The sequence below is a fragment of the Bufo bufo genome, assembly GCF_905171765.1.
Source record: "Bufo bufo chromosome 7 unlocalized genomic scaffold, aBufBuf1.1 SUPER_7_unloc_1, whole genome shotgun sequence".
NCBI lineage: Eukaryota > Metazoa > Chordata > Amphibia > Anura > Bufonidae > Bufo > Bufo bufo.
In genome coordinates this window covers 33,043-52,743 of record NW_024400003.1, presented here as the reverse complement: position 1 = coordinate 52,743, position 19,701 = coordinate 33,043, and the positions used below count along the sequence as shown (strand labels likewise).

Genomic DNA, 19,701 nt, shown 5'->3' with positions numbered 1-19,701 from the left:
AGCCCCTCTCAGCCAAAAAGGTGCTATTATTACTCTTGCCCTTTCGTACCTGATCTTTTTCAGAACTAACGGTATTAGCTGTAGGGGAGGGAATGCATATCCCAGAGGAAAATCCCACCTCTGGAGAAAGGCATCCACTCCAGATGGGCACTCTTTTGGACTGAGGGAAAAAAAGCTCCTGACCTTCCTGTTCTCCCTTGTAGCAAACATGTCTACAGATGGACGACCCCACAGATCTACTATCTGCGCAAAAACAGCCGGATTCAGCGTCCACTCTCCCTGCCACAACCTGTGTCGGCTCAAAAAATCTGCTTGGATATTTTCTACCCCTCTTATGTGGAAAGCAGAAAGATGAACTACCTTCCCTTCTATCTCCCTGAATATCCATTCTGTCAATCTTAGTAATGTTTCTGACCTAGTTCCCCCTTGGCGATTCAGGTACGAAACCACTGTCTGATTGTCGGACATTATCCTAACATGCTCGTTCTGGATTTCCGGCAAAACCGCCCTTAGTGCCAGAAGAACAGTTTGTAACTCTTTTCGGTTGGAAGAGAAAAACCTCTGACCCTGGGACCACTCTCTCTGAAACAACTGGTCCTTGACGTGAGCCCCCCAACCCCAGGGACTGGCATCCGTTGTCACTACAACTGGGTCCGGGTAGGACCAAGGCTCCCCCTGGATTAGATTCCTCAAATCTATCCACCAATCTAGGGATATCAAGGTTTGGCTTGACACAGTTAAGATTGGCTCCAAGGATGTTCCTCTCTGCCTCATTGCGGTCAAAATATCTCTTTGTAGCTGGCGAGAATGCCACTGGGCCCACTGTACTGCCGGAATGCAAGACGTTAGGACTCCTAGTAGTGACATGGCTTTTCTTATGGTTAAGGGTTCTCCTGTTTGGACTCTCTGCACCCCCTGCTGAACATGGACTATCTTCTCCTCCGTGAGAAAGGTCCTTTCTCGTACGGAGTCCAAAAGTAGGCCTAAGAACACCTGATTTGTAGACGGCTGCATTCTGGATTTCTGCATGTTCAACATCCACCCTAGATTTTTCAGAATCCTCACCACCTGCGCTACCCCTCTTATGCACGCTTCTTGTGATTGAGCTATCACCAGGAAATCGTCCAAGTAAGGTAGGAACGTGATGTTCTCCCTTCGAATGAAAGAGGCCATCTCCGCCACCACCTTGGTAAATATTCAGGGTGCCATAGAGAGGCAGAACGGTAATGCTTGAAACTGAAAGTGAAGGATCTGGAGCTCTGTCCTTATCGCTATCCTGAGAAATTTTTGATGGTCTGGATTGATGGGAATATGGTGATAAGCATCCTTCAAATCCAGAACCGCCATATGACAGCCCGGAAACAAAAGATGAATCGCCGATCTGATTGTCTCCATTTTGAATTTCCTGACCTTCAAAAATTTGTTCAGATGTTTTAAATTTATGATTGCCCGAAATGAACCATCTGGTTTCTTTACCAGGAACAGTGTTGAATAGAAACCCCTTGACCTTTCTAGCACCGGAACTGGAACCAGCACGCTTTTGCTTATCAACTTGTTTATTTCTCCCATCAATGCCTGTGAGGATTTTGCAATTATAAAACTTTCTGGCGAATTGCTTTTGAATTCTAGCCTTAATCCGTCTCGTAAGAGATCTACCAGCCATGTTCCTGCAATCTTTTCCCAAGCAGGTATGAAGAATTTCAACCTTCCCCTTACTGGGAACATGGCGTCATTGTTTGGATTGCTTATCCGAACGAGCGGAGGCTGATCCGAACAAGAAGCCTTTATTCCCGGAAGGCCTGGTTCTCGTTCCCTGTTCTTTCTCTAGCCTGTCTTTTCCCCTGAAATCTGGACGATGTCCGAAAGGGCCGCTTATAGCTCTTAAATTGAGCAAAGGACTTCTGTGGGAACTTTTTTTTCCTATCCGCCGCTTTCTCAAGCAGAGCGTCCAATTCTGGCCCAAACAAAAACTGACCTTCACAGGGAATACCACATAATCTCAATTTGGAGGACATATCTCCACCCCTCCAATTCTTCAGCCATAGCGCACGGCATGCAGAATTAGAGAGGGAGGCCGCTCAGCGTCCATAGAAGCATCCGAAATTAAATCTACCGCCTTTTGAAAGGTAGGAATAGAGGCCAACAATTGCTCCCTTGGACATTTATTCCTAATCTGACTTTCTATCCTATTCAACCAGACTGACATAGATCTAGCCGTTATAGTGGCGGCTATGCTAGGTCTGAAAGAAGCAGCCGAAAACACCCCATGTACTTTTGAGGGACGAGTCAATCCTCTTGTCCAAAGGATCTTTTAGGAACCCCATATCCTCAAAGGGCAATGATGACTTTTTGGAGATTTTAGAAATCGCGACATCAAGTTTTGGGGCTTTATCCCAAGAGGTTGACATTTCTTCCTCAAATGGATACTTTCTTTCAAAGGTCTTAGATATAAAGGGCTTCTGTGACGGACTGAATCGTCACTGGGACTGCTGGAGAAGCCTGAGGGCCAGCCTCCTTCCTACAGACTATGGACCGAGAACTATGGAGACCCCCCTCAGACCTTTTGGGGTTACAAGGAACTATGAATCCTGATTTATGTGTGTAATTTATATGCCACATATTTCCTATTGCCCATTAAAAAGGCATGGTGTGGATTCAGCAACACAAAAAGGGTTAACTCTGCACTGAGACTCCCACTGATTGTGTTAGTGATGGGATTAAGATAGTTGATTATAATAGCAGCCGACTCCTATGATACACTCAGGAGATAATCCCATCACATGTGTCTCCTCTTCCCATTCATTCATTATGGAGGGGGTGAAGATGTTTGCATGTTCATTGTTGATTGCGTCACAGACAATGCCAGTGTGTTTGTTGAATAGGGTTAGTTTTTGTGTTTAAACTATACAGGATTGGCTGCTATGTCATGTCCTCAGTATGTCATGTGTATATAAGTCAATGCTGTGTGTTCAATAAAGAGTTCCTGTTTTACCCTTCATCATGTTGAGGCTGGTGTTTGGGTAACTGATCGACACTGGGGATTGCTATACGCTGAAGATTTGCTATACTCCCCTGGCTATAACTACTAGCTCTTGTAAGAGCTGTTCCTGCTCTCTGGATTTAGGAGAGGTTCACCCACTGGAGCCTGGAGCCTTGTCGTAGGTCCAGGGTGGGTAGGAGACGGCGAGACCTCAACCAAGCTTCGGCGGTTCGTGGGGTCTGCAGTGCTTACGGTGTCAAGTGGAGTGCTTGGAGTCCTCGGGAAGCACTAGGAGCATCCATCGACGGAGGTACCCAATCAGGGTGCCAGGAGATCCGTTACAGCTTCTTATCGGGTTTCTTCCACTCTTTTTTCAATTGCCGCCATAATACTTTTATGCAATAGGAAACCTCTTTGTTTTTTCTCCCTAAGACTTCCAAAAACCGAGTCTACCACGACTTATCTTCCGTATCCTCCGCCGGGAACAAAAAATGTTCTCCTCTTTCTTCCCCTGAGGAGGAGGAATCATCTGAATCCTCGTCTCCAAAAGGAGTCTCGCTGTCTTCTGATGAGTCAATCTTTGACTCCATCTGCTCTGTCGATTTCTTACGTTTCTTACAGGCTTTTAAGGAGACTTTTACTTCTGATCTGATAAGAGACTTCAAGTCTTTCAAGAAACTTGGTGTCTCATCTGCCACCGTCTTCTCCATACATTGTTGACAAAGCCTCTTTGAATATGAAGATGACAGTGGACATTTACATATAGCGCACTCTTGATTTTTCCTCTTGGCCACCACTTTCTTAGGCGCCATCTATAGAGAAAAAATATATCCATATCTAAGGAAACAACCTTAACCCTTTAAGGAACAATCCATTAGATCTCACAATACCGATGGCTGAATTTCAATATCCGTATTGTCAGACCTCTTTTCTTCCTCCATAGCTGCAGTTACACCTGCATACAATTCAAAATAACACCAATTATCATTTGCCACCATAGCATATCTCTCACCTGAGAGCTTGCCTCCATCTTTGCAGACCGACCATGCACCTGATGCCACTGGAACAAACAGATACGCCAGCCAAATCCCCAGAACCTCTGTACCTGAGATACGTCTGGATGCCGAACAACACCGGAATTCAAAAGTAGCGCTGAATAATGAACTTCCGGTCACCTGACCGGAAGCGCTCGGCAGTGGAACGCAAGGACATCCTGTTGACGTCATCACTCTGCGACTCGGCCTGCTGGCGTCCTGGTGCATCTGCGATATGGTAGACCTGCTGGCCACGCTTGCTCCCCGGTGGGGCCACACTCGCCTGAGGGATCCACAACCGCCTGCCCCATTGGAGAAACCAACGGCCTCCTGGACTACCGCCGATCTCCTGGCCCTTCCAGCCCAAGCCTATGGGCAACGGACCATCGGCAGATAATTCTATCCTGCCCATGACCCTCGGGTAGCTACCAGGGCTTCCTAGTCATGGGCACCTGGAAAACAAACTGCAGGCCTCCCATTCCAGGACAGGAAACCTCACTGAGGTGGGAGAGTGGCTCCACCTTTTTTATGCTGCAGGTTTCCTGTCCTGGGAGGCGGAGCCATCTCTCTAAGGTGCTGTCGTGGGGAGGGAAAAAATATATATATATATAAAGTTCTCCTAAGATTCAAACCTGGGAACTCTACATACAAAACCAATAGCTTAAAGGGGTATTCCGGTAAAGTAACTTAATTTTTGAAAAACTGCATTAAGGCTGCAAGCTGTGACCCAACCAGAACCCAGACCCACACATATAACCAGAGCTTCAATTAACCTTGCAATCCATTTGTCTAGCTCCTGTGTGAGTGAGTATCATGGCGCCTGATCTTCCCTCACAAAACTACAATCCCCACAATCCCTAGCTTTCCTGCTATGAGTGTTGCTGTTTATTTATTGGCTGCCTGATATACAGTCTGGCCACGCCCCCTCGCCCGGCACACTGACACATCCTTTAGTTCACAAGACATTTTGCTAGAGAAATTGATAGCAACACACTGAGCATGCTCGACCTCACAAAGGCTCAGAACTACAGGTCAAAGCCATGGTAATTCATGAGGAAACACAGTGGGTAGCGGAGGAAGAAAACTACTTTTATAACTACTGAACGGTAAATATGTGACATTTACATTATATTAGGTAATTATTGGTGATGTATTGGTCTAAAACATAAGTTATATTTATGATATCCGGAAAACCCCTTTAACCTCTAAGGGTACTTTCACACTAGCGTTTTTCATTTCCGGCATAGAGTTCCGTCACAGGGGGTCTATACCGGAAAAGAACTGATCAGGCATATCCCCATGCATTCTGATTGGAGAGTAAACCGTTCAGGATGCATCAGGAAGTCTTCAGTTCAGTCATTTTGACTTATCAGGCAAAAGAGAAAACCATAGCGTGCTACGGTTTTATCTCCAGCGAAAAAAACTGAAGACTTGCCTGAATGCCGGATCTGGCATTTTTCCCCATAGGAATGTATTAGTGCCGGATCCGTGAAAGTAGCCTAAGCTATACCACATAAGAATGCTTGGTTTTTCTATACTTATAAGCTAACGCATATTACAGGTGTCTGTATGATCATATATTGTGTCTGTGAATAAAGCAGTGATATGTAGATGAGCTTTCTGAGCAGATCTCAGTGTGGTGAAGCTATAGTACATAGTGTATATGATATGGAGATGCTAGGACACCGCTCTGCCCTCAGCATGTCTTTCCTATACTTATAAGATATCACATATTACAGGTGTCTGTATGATCATATATTGTGTCTGTGAATAAAGCAGTGATATGTAGATGAGCTTTCTGAGCAGATCTCAGTGTGGTGAAGCTATAGTACATAGTGTATATGATATGGAGATGCTAGGACACCGCTCTGCCCTCAGCATGTCTTTCCTATACTTATAAGATATCACATATTACAGGTGTCTGTATGATCATATATTGTGTCTGTGAATAAAGCAGTGATATGTAGATGAGCTTTCTGAGCAGATCTCAGTGTGGTGAAGCTATAGTACAGAGTGTGTATAATGCATATACACTGCTCAAAAAAATAAAGGGAACACAAAAATAACACATCCTAGATCTGAATTAATTAAATATTCTTCTGAAATACTTTGTTCTTTACATAGTTGAATGTGCTGACAACAAAATCACACAAAAAAAAAAATGGAAATCTAATTTTTCAACCCATGGAGGTCTGGATTTGGAGTCACACTCAAAATTAAAGTGGAAAAACCCACTACAGGCTGATCCAACTTTGATGTAATGTCCTTAAAACAAGTCAAAATGAGGCTCAGTAGTGTGTGTGGCCTCCACGTGCCTGTATGACCTCCCTACAACGCCTGTGCATGCTCCTGATGAGGTGGCGGACGGTCTCCTGAGGGATCTCCTCCCAGACCTGGACTAAAGCATCTGCCAACTCCTGGACGGTCTTTGGTGCAACGTTGGTGGATAGAGCGAGACATGATGTCCCAGATGTGCTCAATTGGATTCAGGTCTGGGGAACGGGCGGGCCAGTCCATAGCATCAATGCCTTCGTCTTGCAGGAACTGCTGACACACTCCAGCCACATGAGGTCTAGCATTGTCTTGCATTAGGAGGAACCCAGGGCCAACCGCACCAGCATATGGTCTCACAAGGGGTCTGAGGATCTCATCTCGGTACCTAATGGCAGTCAGGCTACCTCTGGCGAGCACATGGAGGGCTGTGCGGCCCTCCAAAGAAATGCCACCCCACACCATTACTGACCCAATGCCAAACCGGTCATGCTGGAGGATGTTGCAGGCAGCAGAACGTTCTCCACGGCGTCTCCAGACTCTGTCACGTCTGTCACATGTGCTCAGTGTGAACCTGCTTTCATCTGTGAAGAGCACAGGGCGCCAGTGGCGAATTTGCCAATCTTGGTGTTCTCTGGCAAATGCCAAACGTCCTGCATGGTGTTGGGCTGTAAGCACAACCCCCACCTGTGGACGTCGGGCCCTCATATCACCCTCATGGAGTCTGTTTCTGACCGTTTGAGCAGACACATGCACATTTGTGGCCTGCTGGAGGTCATTTTGCAGGGCTCTGGCAGTGCTCCACCTGTTCCTCCTTGCACAAAGGCAGAGGTAGCGGTCCTGTTGCTGGGTTGTTTCCCTCCTACGGCCTCCTCCACGTCTCCTGATGTACTGGCCTGTCTCCTGGTAGTGCCTCCATGCTCTGGACACTACGCTGACAGACACAGCAAACCTTCTTGCCACAGCTCGCATTGATGTGCCATCCTGGATAAGCTGCAGTACCTGAGCCACTTGTGTGGGTTGTAGACTCCGTCTCATGCTACCACTAGAGTGAAAGCACCGCCAGCATTCAAAAGTGACCAAAACATCAGCCAGGAAGCATAGGAACTGAGAAGTGCTCTGTGGTCACCACCTGCAGAACCACTCCTTTATTGGGGGGTCTTGCTAATTGCCTATAATTTCCACCTGTTGTCTATCCCATTTGCACAACAGCATGTGAAATTGATTGTCACTCAGTGTTGCTTCCTAAGTGGACAGTTTGATGTCACAGAAGTGCGATTGACTTGGAGTTACATTGTGTTGTTTAAGTGTTCCCTTTATTTTTTTGAGCAGTGTATATACAGTAGATATATATAAGCCAGGACACAGCTCTTCCCTCAGCCTGCTGTCTAGCCCTGTCAATCAATGGAAGGGGGGGGGGGCTTAGATTATTCGGCCCCGCCTCTGAGTGCTTGAATTGCTAATTTGCATATGAATAAAACATAGATATTTCTGTAGCCGTTTATCATACAGACAAAAGAAAGGTAGAGTTTTAATCTGTGTGATGATCCCTAGCAGCCAGTGTGTCTGGTTTAATAGGGGTGATCCTGGTGACAGAGCTGCTTTAAGTCCCACCCCAGGTACACCACAAATTCTTCTAAAAAAGCCTACTTCCAGTCCACAATTTGCATAAATCCTTCTCATTTTGTGCCAGGATTTTCTCAACATTTAGGACAATCCTGGCAAATTTGAGGCTCTTGGCAACTATGCTTTTCAGGCCTTTTTTGTCCTCCATCCCGACCTACCGGCTGTTCCACTCTATATCCCTCACTTCCTCCTTCATCCCTACCTGCTCGACCATCTTCAATCCCAAACTACCACCTGTCCTTCCCAATTCCCACCCTCTTCTTCTTCCATCCCTACCTACTGCCTGTCTCTCTTCCTCACCCACTCCTTCCTCCATCCCTACCTACTACCTGGCTCCTCCTCCTCACCCACTTCTTCCTCCATACCGACCTACCTGTCTCCTCCTCCTCACCCTCTTCTTCCTCCATCCCTGCCTACTGACTTTCTCCTCCTCCTCACAACTCCTTCCTCCATCCCTACCTTCTGCCTGTCTTCTTCTCCTCATCCACTCCTTCCTCCAACCCTACCTTCTGCCTGTCTTCTTCTCCTCATCCACTCCTTCCTCCATCCCTACCTATTGCCTGTCTTCTTCTCCTCATCCACTCCTTCCTCCATCCCTACCTATTGCCTGTCTCCTTCTCACCCACCCTTTCCCACATCCTGCCTATGAAGTACCGTAGTATTCCAGCCCATCTTTCTGGTGAATGTTATATGGAGAGGTGTCTCATTTTCTCTGTGTACTCTTCATTCTTGTCTCATTGATGTTCTCTAGAATGCCAGAATGTTGATGTGGATCTGTGTTTCCTAATCGATGACTCGCACAGTGTGGGGGAACTAGAGTTTGGAGAAGTTCAGAAGTTCCTACTGAACACAATCCAGAACCTAAAGAGCAGCACTGTACATGTAAGAGAGGTGGCTGATGACCATGATACATGAGAACGGGATCTCCACTGCCCCTGAACGTCTTCATATTCCATCATGTCTACTCTTCAGCAAAAACTGTACACCAGTTCCCTACCCTTTCTTCCATTTACCTCCAACATCTCTCAAGTTTTCAAAATTCTCTGCTCTTTTTCATCATCATCCACTAACCCTCACATACCAGTATTGTTAGTTCCCACCACCATCACACACATATCCCCATTCTCCAGTACACTCCACCATCACATACCAATATCTCCATTCTCTAGCACCCTCTACCATCACATACCAATATCTCCATTCTCCAGCACCCTCCACCATCACACACCAATATCTCCATTCTCCAGCACCCTCCACCATCACATACCAATATCTCCATTCTCCAGCACCCTCCTCCATCACATACCAATATTTCCATTCTCCAGCACCCTCCACCATCACATACCAATATCTCCATTCTCCAGCACCCTCTACCATTACATACCAATATCTCCATTCTCCAGCACCCTCAACCATCACATACCAATATTTCCATTCTCCAGCACCCTCCACCATCACATACCAATATTTCCATTCTCCAGCACCCTCCACCATCACATACCAATATCTCCATTCTCCAGCACCCTCTACCATTACATACCAATATCTCCATTCTCCAGCACCCTCAACCATCACATACCAATATTTCCATTCTCCAGCACCCTCCACCATCACATACCAATATCTCCATTCTCCAGCACCCTCTACCATTACATACCAATATCTCCATTCTCCAGCACCCTCAACCATCACATACCAATATTTCCATTCTCCAGCACCCTCCACCATCACATACCAATATCTCCATTCTCCAGCACCCTCCACCATCACATACCAATATTTCCATTCTCCAGCACCCTCCACCATCACATACCAATATCTCCATTTTCCAGCACCCTCCACCATCACATACCAATATCTCCATTCTCCAGCACCCTCCACCATCACATACCAATATCTCCATTCTCCAGCACCCTCCACCATCACACACCAATATCTCCATTCTCCAGAACCCTCCACCATCACATACCAATATCTCCATTCTCCAGCACCCTCCACCATCACATACCAATATCTCCATTCTCCAGCACCCTCCACCATCACAATCCAATATCTCCATTCTCCAGCACCCTCCACCATCACATACCAATATCTCCATTCTCCAGCACCCTCCACCATCACACACCAATATCTCCATTCTCCAGCACCCTCCACCATCACACACCAATATCTCCATTCTCCAGCACCCTCCACCATCACACACCAATATCTCCATTCTCCAGCACCCTCCACCATCACACACCAATATCTCCATTCTCCAGCACCCTCCACCATCACAATCCAATATCTCCATTCTCCAGCACCCTCCACCATCACACACCAATATCTCCATTCTCCAGCACCCTCCACCATCACACACCAATATCTCCATTCTCCAGCACCCTCCACCATCACACACCAATATCTCCATTCTCCAGCACCCTCCACCATCACACACCAATATCTCCATTCTCCAGCACCCTCCACCATCACACACCAATATCTCCATTCTCCAGCACCCTCCACCATCACAATCCAATATCTCCATACTCCAGCACCCTCCACCATCACACACCAATATCTCCATTCTCCAGCACCCTCCACCATCACACACCAATATCTCCATTCTCCAGAACCCTCCACCATCACACACCAATATCTCCATTCTCCAGCACCCTCCACCATCACACACCAACATCTCCATTCTCCAGAACCCTCCACCATCACACACCAACATCTTCATTCTCCAGCAGCCTCCACCATCACACACCAATATCTCCATTCTCCAGCACCCTCCACCATCACACACCAACATCTCCATTCTCCAGAACCCTCCACCATCACACACCAACATCTTCATTCTCCAGCAGCCTCCACCATCACACACCAACATCTCCATTCTCCAGCACCCTCCGCCATCACACACCAATATCTCCATTCTCCAGCACCCTCCGCCATCACACACCAACATCTCCATTCTCCAGCACCCTCCACCATCACACACCAATATCTCCATTCTCCAGAACCCTCCACCATCACACACCAATATCTCCATTCTCCAGCACCCTCCACCATCACACACCAACATCTCCATTCTCCAGAACCCTCCACCATCACACACCAACATCTTCATTCTCCAGCAGCCTCCACCATCACACACCAATATCTCCATTCTCCAGCACCCTCCACCATCACACACCAACATCTCCATTCTCCAGAACCCTCCACCATCACACACCAACATCTTCATTCTCCAGCACCCTCCACCATCACACACCAATATCTCCATTCTCCAGCACCCTCCACCATCACACACCAATATCTCCATTCTCCAGCACCCTCCACCATCACACACCAATATCTCCACTCTCCAGCACCCTCCACCATCACACACCAATATCTCCATTCTCCAGCACCCTCCACCATCACACACCAATATCTCCATTCTCCAGCACCCTCCACCATCACACACCAATATCTCCACTCTCCAGCACCCTCCACCATCACACACCAATATCTCCATTCTCCAGAACCCTCCACCATCACACACCAACATCTCCATTCTCCAGAACCCTCCACCATCACACACCAATATCTCCATTCTCCAGAACCCTCCACCATCACACACCAATATCTCCATTCTCCAGCACCCTCCACCATCACACACCAATATCTCCGTTCTCCAGCAGCCTCAACCATCACACACCAATATCTCCGTTCTCCAGCAGCCTCCACCATCACACACCAGTGTATTTTTCAGCATCCTACCAACCAACCACCATTTTCCACAGATCTCCTACATCCCCCCTTCCTGAGTATGTTCCATGATCTCCACTTTCTCCAGCCTCTTTTGTTCCACCTCCTTCTATTTTGGGGTCTGTTCTTTTGCCTTTGTTTCCTTCTCTACAATAAACCATCACTTTTCTCTTCACAGTTTTCTGTTGTTATGTTTTCAACAATCCCAAAGACAGTTTTGAACTTTACGGATTATCAACTTGGAAAAGCCGAAGAAAAAATTAAGGAGATGAAGCATATAGGAGGTTTTGGATATTTATACAGAGCCCTCAAATTCACACTGTAAGTGCTCAGCAAGACATTATAGCATTCCTGAAGATGATACCATGAGTGGAGTAGTCAGTGTGTCCTCTGCTGGTCAGGGATGGGGCCTTATATATAGTGTCTCTATACCTCAGCTCTGCCATTACTCTTCCTGAGAATATATAAAGCATTGGTGTTGGGGTGCAGGGAGACGGGCATAGCATAGCTCTTATGTGACTACATACAATGCACTCATATATGGCACATGTTCACACTGACAGATGCTACACACCGGTATCTCATCCCATACACATTGGATTTCAGGAAGCAATGGCAGCTCCTTGACACCTGTCGTTTCTGAAGGTTTATGTGTAGATTCCGGATAAGCCTGTTTTATGTGATGAGAATGAATTAGGCTGACGCATACTCCTTAACCTCCCATGTTTTCCTGCAGAAACGAGATCTTCACCCCAGAAGCAGGAGCCCGGCAGCACGCCAAGAAGGTACTTCTGCTGCTGACAGATGGAGACGTCAATGATAATAACAACGGAACAACAGAAGCTGCAGACAAACTAAAAGTCACCCGTTATGTCATTGGGGTAATCAGCTTATGGTCTGACATTACTATAGCTATCCTCTGTCCTCAACTCCTCACCCATGACACAATGACAGGGCTATCCTCCATCCTCCATAAATCACCCATGACACCACCACAGGGCTATGCTCTGTCCACCATGAATCCTCTATGACACCATCACAAGGCTATATCACCCATGACACCACCACAGGGCTATGCTCTGTCCACCATTAATGATCTATGACACCACCACAGGGCTATCCTCCATCCTCTAATAATCACCCATTACACAACCACAGGGCTATTCTCTGTCTTCCATGAATCACCTATGACACGACGACAGGGCTATCCTCCATCCTTCTCCGAAGCGCTAGTGCGACATAAGCTTTCTCCACCGATATTCCAAGGGTTACTTGTACTTTGGTATCAAGTAGTTAGCACAGGAAGAATATCATCAGTAGCAAATAAAACCCTCCACGAATATCCCATCACTGGACGACACACAGTATCAGGACACTGTTTAATGCCACATACCCTGCTTCTATGCCACTGTCCCATGCAAGGGAGCCCACACATCCCCTCCCCTCAGCCTGAGAAGTAATCCAATCAACAGTCCAGTTGAGACATACATTGTTGCCATTGTGTTTCTACCGCACAACCAGACGAATGCTCAGCAGGTTACTGAATTACTGTCTTACAAGTAACGAACCATAGGGAATTAAACATAACATTGCAACAATAAACGTTATGGACAGCCAAAATTAAGGACGGTGGATAGTAGCCAAACACAATCCGCTACACTCTATGAATCACCCATGATACCATCACAGGGCTATCCTCCATGAATCACTCATGGCACCATCACAGAGCTATCCACCATCACAGGGCTATCCTCCATGAATCACTCATGGCACCATCACAGGGCTATCCACCATCACAGGGCTATCCTCCATGAATCACCCATGACACTATCACAAGGCTATCCTCCATGAATCACCAATGACACCATCACAGGGCTATCCTCCATGAATCACCCATGACACCATCACAGGGCTATCCTCCATGAATCACCCATGACACCATCACAGGGCTATCCTCCATGAATCACCCATGACACTATCACAAGGCTATCCTCCATGAATCACCAATGACACCATCACAGGGCTATCCTCCATGAATCACCCATGACACCATCACAAGGCTATCCTCCATGAATCACCCATGACACCATCACAGGGCTATCCTCCACAAATCACCCATGACACCATCACAAGGCTATCCTCCATGAATCACCCATGACACCATCACAGGGCTATCCTCCATGAATCACCCATGGCACCATCACAGAGCTATCCACCATCACAGGGCTATCCTCCATGAATCACTCATGGCACCATCACAGGGCTATCCACCATCACAGGGCTATCCTCCATGAATCACCCATGACACTATCACAAGGCTATTCTCCATGAATCACCCATGACACCATCACAGGGCTATCCTCCATGAATCACCCATGACACTATCACAAGGCTATCCTCCATGAATCACCCATGACACCATCACAGGGCTATCCTCCATGAATCACCCATGACACCATCACAAGGCTATCCTCCATGAATCACCCATGACACCATCACAGGGCTATCCTCCATGAATCACCCATGGCACCATCACAAGGCTATCCTCCATGAATCACCCATGACACCATCACAGGGCTATCCTCCATGAATCACCCATGACACCATCACAAGGCTATCCTCCATGAATCACCCATGACACCATCACAGGGCTATCCTCCACAAATCACCCATGACACCATCACAAGGCTATCCTCCATGAATCACCCATGACACCATCACAGGGCTATCCTCCATGAATCACCCATGGCACCATCACAGAGCTATCCACCATCACAGGGCTATCCTCCATGAATCACTCATGGCACCATCACAGGGCTATCCACCATCACAGGGCTATCCTCCATGAATCACCCATGACACTATCACAAGGCTATTCTCCATGAATCACCCATGACACCATCACAGGGCTATCCTCCACGAATCACCCATGACACTATCACAAGGCTATCCTCCATGAATCACCCATGACACCATCACAGGGCTATCCTCCATGAATCACCCATGACACCATCACAAGGCTATCCTCCATGAATCACCCATGACACCATCACAGGGCTATCCTCCATGAATCACCCATGACACCATCACAAGGCTATCCTCCATGAATCACCCATGACACCATCACAAGGCTATCCTCCATGAATCACCCATGACACCATCACAGGGCTATTCTCCATGAATCACCCATGACACCATCACAGGGCTATCCTCCATGAATCACCCATGACACCATCACAAGGCTATCCTCCATGAATCACCCATGACACCATCACAGGGCTATTCTCCATGAATCACCCATGACACCATCACAGGGCTATCCTCCATGAATCACCCATGACACCATCACAAGGCTATCCTCCATGAATCACCCATGACACCATCACAGGGCTATCCTCCATGAATCACCCATGACACCATCACAAGGCTATCCTCTGTCCTCTATGAATCACCCATCACAGGGCTATTTTCTGTCCTCCACAAATCACCCATGACACCACCACAGGGCTGTTCTCTGTCTTCCATAAATCACCCATGCAGGGGCGTAACTATAGGGGAAGTAGGGGAAGCGGCTGCTTTGGGGCCCTGACCAAGAAGGGGCCCATCCAGGAGAAGGAGGACTACAAGATTTTGTGAGGGACACCTCAACAGTATTGCACAATGAAATTATATACAGTGACAGTATAGATAGTGTAGAAAACGGATGGAACAGCTGCCGGGCCTGGTCTGAGAGAGCGATCTTAACTAGCCACAGGAATGGGGGCGGCATGAAAGGAAGGGGTCGCTAAAAAATTACTGGGGGAGGGGGGCCCCATTCAAAAATTAGCTGTGGGGCCCAGTCATTTCTAGCTACGCCACTGCGACCCATGACACCATCACAGGGGCCCCAGGGGCGTAACTACCATAGTGGCAGACCATGCGATTGCTATGGGGCCCAGGGCAAAAGGGGGCCCAGTCTTAGTTGGGATCATCTCCTCTTCTACTGGAGGTGAAAACCCGGTCAGGACTTTACCCTCTAAAGGAATAACTTTTAGCAAATGAAGCAATAGAAAAATGGCCCAAGGGTCATTGAAAGGGGTCTAGACAGAAACCCTTCTGTCCTGTGTGGGGGGGCCTGCTTTGATCCTTGCTATGGGGCCCTTACTTCTCTATGTACGCCACTGCACAGGGCTATCCTCCATGAATCACTCATGACACCATCACAGTGACAGGGCTATCCTCCATGAATCAACCATGACACCACCACAGGGCTATGCTCTGTCCACCATGAATAATCTATGACACCACCACAGAGCTATTCTCTGTTTTCCATGAATCACCCATGACACCACCACAGGGCTATGCTCTGTCCACCATGAATAATCTATGACACCACCACAGAGCTATTCTCTGTTTTCCATGAATCACCCATGACACCACCACAGGGCTATGCTCTGTCCACCATGAATAATCTATGACACCACCACAGAGCTATTCTCTGTTTTCCATGAATCACCCATGACACCACCACAGGGCCATCCTCCAAAAATCATTCATGACACCATCACAGGGCTATCCTCCATGAATCACTCATGACACCATCACAAGGCTATCCTCCATGAATCACCCATGACACCATCACAAGGCTATCCTCCATGAATCACCCATGACACCATCACAAGGCTATCCTCCATGAATCACTCATGACACCATCACAAGGCTATCCTCCATGAATCACTCATGACACCATCACAAGGCTATTCTCTATCCCCCATGAATCACTCATGACACCACCACAGAACTATGCTCTGTCCACCATGAATCATCTATGACACCACCACAGGGCTATCATCTGTCCTCCGTGAATCACCCATGACACCACCATAGGCCTATGCTCTGTCCTCCATGAGTCTATGACACCACCACAGGGCTATTCTCTGTCCTCATGAATCACCCATGACACCACCATAGGCCTATGCTCTGTCCTCCATGAGTCTATGACACCACCACAGGGCTATCCTCTGTCCTCTATGAATTACCCAATGACACCACCACAGGGCTATGCTCTGTCCTCCATAAATCACCCATGAGACCACCACAGGGCTATTCTCTGTCCTCCATGAATCCTCTATGACACCACCACAGGGCTATTCTCTGTCCTCTATGAATTACCCAATGAGACCACCACAGGGCTATTCTCTGTCCTCCATGAATCCTCTATGACACCACCACAGGGCTATTCTCTGTCCTCCATGAATCCTCTATGACACCACCACAGGGCTATTCTCTGTCCTCCATGAATCCTCTATGACACCACCACAGGGCTATTCTCTACTCTAAACTTTCGCTTTAAATGTCAGCCTATGTATTCTTCACAATTTTCACTTACTCCACACAGGTCGGAAACAACTTTAAAGCTGGAGATATAACTGAACTGCCCTCTAATCCAAAGGAACATCACATACACGAGATAGGGGATTTCTCACAGCTGGAGGCCATCTTTAAAGAGATGCAAACCAAGATACTGGCAATTGAGGGTGAGTCATTGTACTAACATTACATTACTGATCCTGAGTTACATCCTGTATTATACTCCAGAGCTGTACTCTCTATTCTGCTGGTGCAGTCACTGTGTACATACATTACTTATCCTGTACTGATCCTGAGTTACATCCTGTATTATACTCCAGAGCTGTACTCTCTATTCTGCTGGTGCAGTCACTGTGTACATACATTACTTATCCTGTACTGATCCTGAGTTACATCCTGTGTTATACTCCAGAGCTGCACTCACTATTCTGCTGGTGCAGTCACTGTGTACATACATTACTTATCCTGTACTGATCCTGAGTTACATCCTGTATTATACTCCAGAGCTGCACTCACTATTTTGCTGGTCGTGTCACTGTGTACATACATTACTTATCCTGTACTGATCCTGAGTTACATCCTGTATTATACTCCAGAGCTGCACTCACTATTCTGCTGGTGCAGTCACTGTGTACATACATTACTTATCCTGTACCGATCCTGAGTTACATCCTGTATTACACTCCAGAGCTGCACTCACTATTCTGCTGGTGCAGTCACTGTGTACATACATTTCTTATCCTGTACCGATCCTGAGTTACATCCTGTATTATACTCCAGAGCTGCACTCACTATTCTGCAGGTGCAGTCACTGTGTACATACATTACTTATCCTGTACTGATCCTGAGTAACATCCTGTATTATACTCCAGAGCTGCACTCACTATTCTGCTGGTGCAGTCACTGTGTACATACATTACTTATCCTGTACTGATCCTGAGTTACATCCTGTATTACACTCCAGAGCTGCACTCACTATTCTGCTGGTGCAGTCACTGTGTACATACATTACTTATCCTGTACTGATCCTGAGTTACATCCTGTATTATACTCCAGAGCTGTACTCACTATTCTGCTGGTGCAGTCACTGTGTACATACATTACTTATCCTGTACTGATCCTGAGTTACATCCTGTATTATACTCCAGAGCTGCACTCACTATTCTGCTGGTGCAGTCACTGTGTACATACATTACTTATCCTGTACTGATCCCGAGTTATATCCTGTATTATACTCCAGAGCTGCACTCACTATTCTGCTGGTGCAGTCACTGTGTACATACATTACTTATCCTGTACTGATCCTGAGTTACATCCTGTATTATACTCCAGAGCTGTACTCTCTATTCTGCTGGTGCAGTCACTGTGTACATACATTACTTATCCTGTACTGATCCTGAGTTACATCCTGTATTATACTCCAGAGCTGAACTCACTATTCTGCTGGTGCAGTCACTGTGTACATACATTACTTATCCTGTACTGATCCTGAGTTACATCCTGTATTATACTCCAGAGCTGCACTCACTATTCTGCTGGTGCAGTCACTGTGTACATACATTACTTATCCTGTACTGATCCTGAGTTACATCCTGTATTATACTCCAGAGCTGCACTCACTATTCTGCTGGAGCAGTCACTGTGTACATACATTACTTATCCTGTACTGATCCTGAGTTACATCCTGTATTATACTCCAGAGCTGCACTCACTATTCTGCTGGTGCAGTCACTGTGTACATACATTACTTATCCTGTACTGATCCTGAGTTACATCCTGTATTACACTCCAGAGCTGCACTCACTATTCTGCTGGTGCAGTCACTGTGTACATACATTACATATCCTGTACTGATCCTGAGTTACATCCTGCATTATACTCCAGAGCTGCACTCACTATTCTGCTGGTGCAGTCACTGTGTACATACATTACATATCCTGTACTGATCCTGAGTTATATCCTGTATTATACTCCAGAGCTGCACTCACTATTCTGCTGGTGCAGTCACTGTATACATACATTACTTATCCTGTACTGATCCTGAGTTACATCCTGTATTATACTCCAGAGCTGCACTCACTATTCTGCTGGTGCAGTCACTGTGTACATACATTACTTATCCTGTACTGATCCTGAGTTACATCCTGTATTATACTCCAGAGCTGCACTCACTATTCTGCTGGTGGAGTCACAGTGTACATACATTACTTATCCTGTACTGATCCTGAGTTACATCCTGCATTATACTCCAGAGCTGCACTCACTATTCTGCTGGTGGAGTCACTGTGTACATACATTACTTATCCTGTACTGATCCTGAGTTACATCCTGCATTATACTCCAGAGCTGCACTCACTATTCTGCTGGTGCAGTCACTGTGTACATACATTACTTATCCTGTACTGATCCTGAGTTACACCCTGTATTATACTCCAGAGCTGCACTCACTATTCTGCTGGTGCAGTCACTGTGTACATACATTACTTATCCGGTACTGACCCTGAGTTACATCCTGTATTATACTCCAGAGCTGCACTCACTATTCTGCTGGGGCAGTCACTGTGTACATACATTACTTATCCTGTACCGATCCTGAGTTACATCCTGTATTACACTCCAGAGCTGCACTCACTATTCTGCTGGTGCAGTCACTGTGTACATACATTTCTTATCCTGTACCGATCCTGAGTTACATCCTGTATTATA

The 19,701-nt window shown here is 46.7% G+C and overlaps 1 protein-coding gene across 1 annotated transcript in view; it reads left to right on the top strand.

Annotated features, from left to right (window-relative positions):
- The window catches only part of LOC120982964 (integrin alpha-L-like), a 102,862-nt gene that overhangs the window by 61,524 nt on the left and 21,637 nt on the right, over window positions 1-19,701 (top strand). Inside the window, exons 6-9 of the mRNA XM_040413063.1 lie at window positions 8,663-8,793; window positions 11,825-11,967; window positions 12,383-12,527; window positions 17,024-17,162. Coding sequence (XP_040268997.1) covers window positions 8,663-8,793; window positions 11,825-11,967; window positions 12,383-12,527; window positions 17,024-17,162 — 558 coding nt within the window. The remainder of the gene's footprint in view (window positions 1-8,662; window positions 8,794-11,824; window positions 11,968-12,382; window positions 12,528-17,023; window positions 17,163-19,701) is intronic.